Below are 8,811 nucleotides of genomic sequence, written 5' to 3' on the forward strand. Positions count from 1 at the left end.
TGAAGACAGCAAAAATGCAGGCTAAGGCGATAAAATTAATTAATACAGTAATATTACTGTCTCAGACAGTTAAATTACTGTTGGAGACAGTAATTTAGCAGCAAATACAGTAATATTAATTTAAATAAATTTATTTAAGAAAAAACAAAATTTATTAGAAAAAAAATCAATTAATAGTTAAATTACTGTCTTCGACAGTTAAATAACTGCTGGAGACTGTAATTTAGCAGCCAAGATAGTAATATTGATTAAAATATTTTTATTAAGAAAAAAAGAAGTTAATTAACAGTTAAATCACAGTCTCCGGCAGTTAAATAACTGCCGGAGACAGTAATTTAGCAGCCAAGACAGTAATATTAATTAAAATAAAAATTTAAGAAAAAAAAATCAATTAACAGTTAAATTACTGTCCCCGACAGTTAAATAACTGCTGGAGACAGTAATTTAGCAGTCGAGACAGTAATATTACTAAAAATATTTTTTTTAAGAAAAAATAAAATTATATATAAAAAAAAGTCAACGCCAGATACCCGACGGTCAACGACAGTTCACCTACTGGAAAACAAATTCAGAAAAAAAAACAAAAAAAAAAAAGTCAACGCCGGAGACGGCGGTCAACGGCGACTGACCGGCGGTCTCCGGTGGTGGCGGGTCAAAATTGAAATTAGGGTTAAAATTGGTTAATTGGTGAAATTAGGCTAAATTGGGATGTAAATCATGAATTTGGAGTTAAATTTAGTTTCAATGAATTTTGGGTAATTTTGGTATATATAGAAGGGTTTTCCTTATTTGCAAATAAGTTTGAATGAAATGGAAATATTTGCAAAGCATAAAAGTTGGATGTCCCATTTTAAAATAAGTGTCCTTATCATGGGTCTATTTCACATTTACCCTTATAAGTATTAGTGTTAGGATTATGATAACAATTTAGATACATATTGAGATTATAATTAGTATTAGGATTGAAATTCTCATTAACATTATGATGGAAAATTAAAATTAGCATTAGCATTGACATTAAAATCTTTATATATAAAAGAAATGTTTTTTTTCCGAAACCCTAAACTCATTGTTGTGCCTACTCCTATTAAAACATAATAATCACGCACTATCCTTTTCTTTTCTCCAAAGCTTCACGCACTATCCTTTTCTTTTCTCCAAAGCTTCAAAGGTGAATGGTACAGCTGAGAGAAGGAACAACCCGACTGCCATCAAAACCCATAACTTCGAATTATGCACTTTCTTTTTGTAACCTCTCCGACAAGTAACTCTTATAAATAGATGTTCCTAATCGATACGCTCATGTTCGATTCTAACGCGCTCGAGGTGAAAAAGTTTATTCACTGAACTGTACCGTATGTGCTTTGTTATATATTTTTTCACAATGTTTTACAGCCATTAATTTTATGTTAAATCAATTATGATAATTTGTTAAATTCTCTTTAACTCCGTGTATATGACATTTTAATAACTCTCCCTAATTTTTTTTAAGATTATGTTTCGTGATGATCTTGATTTGTTTGATTGACAAATTTTTGGAAGGGTTTATCTTAATGCTGCAGCTGCGATGCAGTGATTGTTGCAAGAGGCAACGAGGGAGGAGGCCACGCTGCTACTCAGAGCCGTCCAAATTGAAGGATTGGTAATCTTTTAGTTTCAATTGTTTTAAAAAAATATGTTTATTTTCAACAGTTTGATCTTTGATATATGCCATAGTCTGTTATGGTGTTTGTAGAGTACTAGGTCGCCGATCTCATCTCATTTGTAGTAAAAACATAAGTATTCATTCAATTTTTTTTTTTTATTACGCGTTTTCACTCTTAATCTCCAAATGTGTTATGTTCCACAGTTGTAAGTCAACAAAAAGAGAAAGGGGGAGAGGTTTCTTCGGCATGTGTTATATACCTTTTGAGTATATGGAGTTCTATGTTCTTACACATTTTGCAAGAAACATGTTTTCTGTTAGTTTTAAGGTTTTGACCGATTTTGCTAACACAAAAGTTCTCTATTTCACTTTTTTTCCAGTTTACTTCATGATCTGGGCTAATTTGCCCTGGGCCCAAATTATAGGAACCCAAAGCCTATATATAAAAGCCCATCAATCAGCCCCTCTTCTCTCTTTCTAGCCCGTCAATCCACCGGCCCATTAACTTCCTGGCCCATCTCTGTCCTTATCTCTATGGCACACATTTCAAGGCAGAGAGGGGATAAGAGGAAGGAGGTGGCTATGAGAGAAAGGGGGCCGAGACAGAGAGGTGAGGGAGAAAAACACACACACCTCCTACACACACAAGCACAAATATACACATATATACACAAATACTTGAGGGGTCCAAATGGGCCTCATCAAATGGCGCCGTCTGTGGGAAAATTTGAGTTATAGACGTGCGTGTATGTGATTTTAAGATTTTTTTTCGGCTTTGTTTATCTCCTTTTCATCTCACACTCTCTGTTTCAAGAGAATCAGTCGATGGTGCAGAGATCTTATCTGGTTCCTTTCTGTAAGAAGAAATGGAGAGGGAGAACTGTGGAGTTCGCGCGTTATGCGATAGAGATTTAGTACGTGAGCCAATTGATTAGATCAAATGCAAAAGAGTTGAATGCACTTCTTAGAGCTCTCGAGGATCGAGTCACTTGGGGACGGGAAACGTGTTCATGAAGCTCACGGTTGTAGCTTAGAGCTCGTTCCATGTCTTGAAGCTAGAATATTGAGGATTGTAATTCCCTAGTCGAAAATGAAGCTCGCACCCACCTCTCGAAAATGAATTCATGCGAACTCAAGTCTCTCCCAATCACATTGTGAGGTAAATTCTCAGTTAATAATGCACATGCATCTCAATGTCAATAATTGGCTATATGATGAAAAATCGAGGAATCTTGTTTACTTGACAAATACTGAGGCTTTGAACTATTATGAAAGCAGATGAATTGAGATATTACATAAAAAGCCTATTACTCGAGTGCTCGATGAGAGTTAGAATATGGATATTTTTATCATAGGATTCGACAAGCATGATATAACTCGCGCGATTTAAATTACAAGCATGAAAATCGATTTATGAGACTCCTATTTTCTTTTAATATTGTACCTATCGAGCTAAGTTCATATGATTTATGAGACCGCTGGTAAAATTGGTTGCTCGGCACATCATTTTCTCTGATGTTCTGAGACTTCACCCTTTAAAGTTTGAATTAATCTTCTAAATCGTTGTATAAACGTGGAATTTTGTAGACCTTGTTTACTAGCTCTGGGGATTGAAAATTGTTTTTTGGATGGGGATTCTAGAGCTCGATTCTATGGAACATGATGTTATTATATCAAATAATGTTCACCTCAAAGTTTTTGATAAACCCTTAGTCATATGTGTATAAGCTCATCGAGTAATTATTGTATGGTTTCTCAAATGACTTACTGAAAATTATTTATGATACTACTGTTTGGAAAGTTTATCTATTAGCTAGTATTTCTCTCTATGATTTTCTAATGATGGGTTCTTGTGAGCTCAAATAAATAGACGTGGGGCAGGCAATTTTTTAATTTTCCGAAAATTGGGTTTTGAGAATATGTGGATATATGTTTGCCGAACCAGGCCATTGTGCTTGTTAATGCTTTCTAAAATGAATCTCTTATTGATTTTTCAAATAATTATGATTATTCATGACAACTAGTCATACTTTGGATCCTCACTCGATTTCGATTTGGTGTGGCGAGTAACTGTTAACTTCTTATAAAAGGATGTTTGAATTTTTGAAATGCATTTCGCTAAAGACGCAAATTTGTTTGGTCATTTCGTGCAAGCATGTTAGCTTATCACAATAAGCAATTAATTGTATTCTACTTGATTTAGCTCCGATCGAAATATGCACACTCATTAGACATGGCAAGTATTTAACTTTGAAGAATTATTGATACATGTGGGCATGTTGATTTGGTAGTGGTGTTTCTAGATTCTACAGACTAATAATAGCGCTCACGTGCTTATGATTTATGGGAGTTTCCGGCTTATACATTTGTTGAGCAAGCTTGGAATCATCTCTCGAGATTAGATTTCCAGAAGTTGCATGTATTTCTAAATGTCTTGAGTTGATCTCTTCGACAAGCATTCAACATTTTTGGCATCTCGAGTTTCTTTCACGAGGTGAATTCCAATACTTACTTGCGCAATGAGAATTTATTTCGGGGTTTTTAATTATTCAGCAAATACTCAACTTCAAAATAGTTTTCAAATGGATTTGGGATAATAAATAACATGCTATTAATGTGTTTTGAAAAGAATTGAGATGAGCCTCTTTGGCCTCTGTACGTCAATGATCAGTATACGCGTGCTTTATGTGATTATATGTTTATTATTATTTTTTTAGCATTGTTCATAATTGAGTAGGGGATGGAGTAGAATTTTGTAATGATATCGGGAGGGAGTTTCTTGAATTACGGGCATCATATATCTATTAGATTTAATGTTACATTTATATGATAACCAACTCAAACCACGACCCTTGACTATTGAATTGGGTTAGTGAAGGAGCTCGCATACTGCAAGCGATGCTATTAAATGTGAGAATAACTACCAATGAAGGTTTTTACACCTAAAGTGTTTTCTGTTTGCAATTTGATTTTTGTTTTTTGTTCGTTTTTCATTGGGTGTAGAGTAGAGTAACTCGCAAAGTACTCTACAAAGCTAGTGACTAGGAGAGATACACGAGGTTGTATATGTTTTAATTGTAGGGGATTTATTTACGGGCTCTGGCCCCGTGGTTTCTTTTTAAGTCTCATGACATCGAAGGATTTCTACATAAAATGGTTAATATTGTTCCACTCGAAAGTTTTTCTTCATATGATCTTTCTCGACTTTATATCTTTTTCTCGAAAGTCGTGGTGGAGAATTATGGTTACAGGTGCAAACGATGAGAATGATACTATCGAGATATCTCCAACTCATTAATTCACTGCGAGCTTTAGTTCGAGCTCTTTTAGATTAATCCGGAGGATTCCTTGAAGCCCGAGGATTACTTCCATGAGGTGCCGAGTCGAGTCTCTTGAAATTCAGATTTCCCGAGTGAGCTCAACACTTGCGGTACTTTGGAAGCTCGCGTTGATTTATAGAGCTCAAAAACACCGCCCGAAATTGGCTTTGTGGAAACTCAAAATTCATTTTCACGGTTTTGCGAGGAGCCTTGAAAGAAATAATTGGAGCACGACCTTGTTGGAGCTCGGTTTAAGATCTGGTAAATTTTCGAAAACCTCATCTTTCAAATGTTTTACAAAATTGTTTTTCCCAATATTGAAAGAGGAGTAAGACGAGGTATCTCGCATTCGAAAGAGGAGTACGATTGGTATCGATCATACTGGAGTAAGACGAGGTATCTCGCATCCGAAAGAGGAGTACGATCGGTAACGGTCGCACTGGAGTAAGACGAGGTATCTCGCATCCGAAAGAGGAGTACGATCGGTATCGGTCGCACTGGAGTAAGACGAGATATCTCGCATTAGAAAGAGGAGTAAGACAAGGTATCTCGCATCCGACAGTGGAGTGCGATCGGTATCGGTCGCACTCGGTTTAAAGGCAGGGAATAATGAAGTCATGATGAAGAACGTACGTCGTATACGAGAAACGAAAAGGAAAAACATGGCATTCGGAAAAAAACTAAAGTAACCGATAATTTGTTCATAGAACGAAGAACGACATCTCGTTCCAAAAAAAAAAAGAGAAAAACCAAACTCGAGGTGACTAGTTACTTCGCGCCTCTTCCGACGAATTGGGGGGAGTAGATTGGTTCGATTTCTTCACCTCGTCAAAGCATCTCGAGAGAGTAGTTCGCCACGATTAGTTACTCCGCACTCTTCATCGCGAACTGGGGGAGTAGATAATCTGGGCTAATTTGCCCTGGACCCAAATTATATAGGAACCCAAGCCCATATATAAAAGCCCATCAATCAGTCTCTCTTCTCTCTCTCTCTAGCCCGTCAATCCACCGGCCCATTAACTTCGTGGCCCATCTCTTTCCTTATCTCCATGGCATGCATTGTTAGTTTACGTTTTTAAAAAACGTTTTATTTTTGGTCCACTAATCTTTATTTAAATAAATTAAATTGTGGGTAATTCAATTATGGTATTAAGGTGATTTTATGGTAATTGATTTGTAACGTTGAAGGCAATAAAAGACCATGATGGGTGGGATTTGTATTCTACCGTTACAAATCAATCGTGGCCCTCTTCTCTCGTCTATAAAAGAAATCCACAGCTCTTCTCCTCAACCATCAGACACAATTGAGAATTCCATCAATTACAGAACACTTAGTGAGTTGTGATATTAGAGAGATAGAGAGAAGAAGGTGTGCTATGAATAAAGTTCTCAAAGAGAATCGAAGGAGGCCTGGCTAGGCTCAGCTTGTAGATTGCTATCGTTCATCATCTCTATCGAAATCCATGGCGAACGGTATGTCGATAATCCTAATTACGTGATTATATTCTTAAGATGAATTTGATTTCAAGATTCTGTGATTAAGGTTTTCCGCATAAAATTAAATAAAAGTCTTTCAATTGGTATCAGAGCAGGTTTTGAAATCGATTCATCTTAGAACTCAAATATGTTATATGTTAATCATACGGTTTTTGATTTCATAAAATAAAATATTTAAGATGATTTTATTATTTTGAGGAACGATTCTCTTGCTCCGTGTTTGGTATGAATGGTCTGGAATCTGGATCCTTAGTATTACATGTCTAATGATTATTTTAATATTTTGCTATTATGTACTTATATAGTGCATATGATTAAATTAACATCTGCACCATTATGCGTTAATTGACATGCTTTGAGATTAATTGTAATCGGCATATATGATTATGTAGTACACATGAAATTTTGTATATTTATTTTCGTGATACAATATGTCAGTACTCTTTTTGTATGTTTTTGATGGGTTTAATATAGTACAACATGCAATATGTGTGTGATCAAATACATGTTTGTGTATATTCGATGACTCAAATAAAAATAACGAGAATATTATTAGTTTTATATTTATGAAATTTACTAATCTTGTAGTTGCTAAAGTGATCTAGATTAGTAAAATCTAATAAATATAAGAACTATATGAAAGTTTAATCATTTACATGATATTAAAGATTATAATATTCTCAAATTGCAGTCATTATTAAGAAATTGAGACTAGTTCAAAGGATAGTCGATTTTAATTAATTGTGAACTGGGTAGGGTGTCATAATTTATATTACTTAGCAATTAGAATTGTTTACCTAAAGGTAACATGACTAATTGACGAGTGAGATAAATTATGTTAGACCCTACTTATGTGTTATAAAAGATTATTTACACTAACATAGAGTGAACAATAGGTATGCTGTATTTCACCCAAAGGCGAACTTGTAGTGATATCGATAGTTCATCTTATTTGACTCAAGGTCTTATTTGAGCATCCTTTTATCTTTACCTTATATATTTGCTATATTTATTTCAGTTCCTATTCCCACTTCATTGTACTCGCATACTTCTGGTATTAAGACTCTCAGTGGGTCAAATTTCTCCGAATGGTATGAACAAATTCAATTCACCTTGGGTGTTATGGATTTGGACCTAGCATTGCTTACTGAAAAACCTGGGGAAATAACGGATGCTAACAGTGAGGAAGAAGTTAGCCTAATTGAAGCCTGGACCAAGTCCAATAGGCTTAGTCTTATGCTTATTAGAATGACTGTTGCTAATAACATTAAGACTTCCCTTCCCGAGGTTGACAATGCTATGGAATTGTTAACGGCTATTAAAGAACGCTTTAAATCAGCGGACAAGTCGTTAGCAGGGACACTCATGGCTGAATTGACTACCATGAAATATGGTGGTGATAAGGGAATTCAGGAACATATCCTGAATATGACTGATAAGGCTGCCAAACTTGGAGCTCTTGGCATGAAAGTGGAAGAGTCCTTCCTTGTGCAATTTATCCTTAACTCACTTCCATCGAAGTTCGGCCCATTCAAAATCCACTATAATACTCAAAAAGATAAGTGGAATTTGAATGAGCTGACTAGTATGTGTATTCAAGAGGAAGTGAGATTAAGCAAGAAGGAAATCACTTCGCATTGGCTGTAACTCATGGAAGTATGAAGAAAAAAGGGAAATTTGTGAAGAGGAAAGAAATTTGCACCAAACAAAAGATATGAACCTGGTGAAAGTAGTCAGGGTCATGGAAAGGCTTTTGTTGTCACCTGTTACTTTTGTAACAAGAAGGGACACGTAAAGAAGGATTGTGAGAAACGAAAGGCTTGGTTCGAAAAGAAAGGTATTCATCTTTCTTTTGTATGTTATGAATCAAATCTTATTGAAGTTCCTTCTTACACTTGGTGGCTTGATTCTGGTGCTACAACTCATATCACAAATTCATTACAGGGATTCCTTACAACTCGGAAACCGGAGGAAAGTGAAAAGTACATCTATATGGGGAACCGTCTCAAATCTAAAGTGGCATTTGTTGGCACTTATCGCCTCATATTAGAGACGGGTCACAAGATGGATCTTGAAAACACTTTTTATTTACCTTCGTTTTCTAGGAATTTGGTTTCTTTGTCAAAACTGAATGTTTGTGGTTATTCAGCTTTAATTGGTTGTGGAAAACTCAGTTTTATGTTTAATTCAATAATAATTAGTTCCGGTATTTTATGTGATAGTTTATATAAAATATCTTTGAATCATGAGTTTGAACAATCATTATTAACCACTCATTCGGAAGTTGGCGTAAAGCGAAGCCTAAATAACGAAAATTCTTCTATCTTGTGGCATAAACGATTGGGGCAT

The 8,811-nt window shown here is 35.4% G+C and overlaps 1 protein-coding gene across 1 annotated transcript; it reads left to right on the top strand.

Moving 5' to 3' along the window:
* Positions 1-6,428: 6,428 nt before the first annotated feature.
* LOC148769116 (uncharacterized) lies at positions 6,429-8,109 on the top strand. The gene is made up of 2 exons (XM_088820240.1): positions 6,429-6,438; positions 7,481-8,109. Exons 1-2 carry the CDS (start codon positions 6,429-6,431, stop codon positions 8,107-8,109), a joined length of 639 nt encoding a protein of 212 aa, XP_088676366.1.
* The last annotated feature ends 702 nt before the right edge of the window (positions 8,110-8,811 follow it).

Source organism: Erythranthe guttata, chromosome 7 (genome assembly GCF_056151865.1).
Source record: "Erythranthe guttata isolate IM_541 chromosome 7, IM_541, whole genome shotgun sequence".
NCBI classification, from domain to species: Eukaryota; Viridiplantae; Streptophyta; class Magnoliopsida; order Lamiales; family Phrymaceae; genus Erythranthe; species Erythranthe guttata.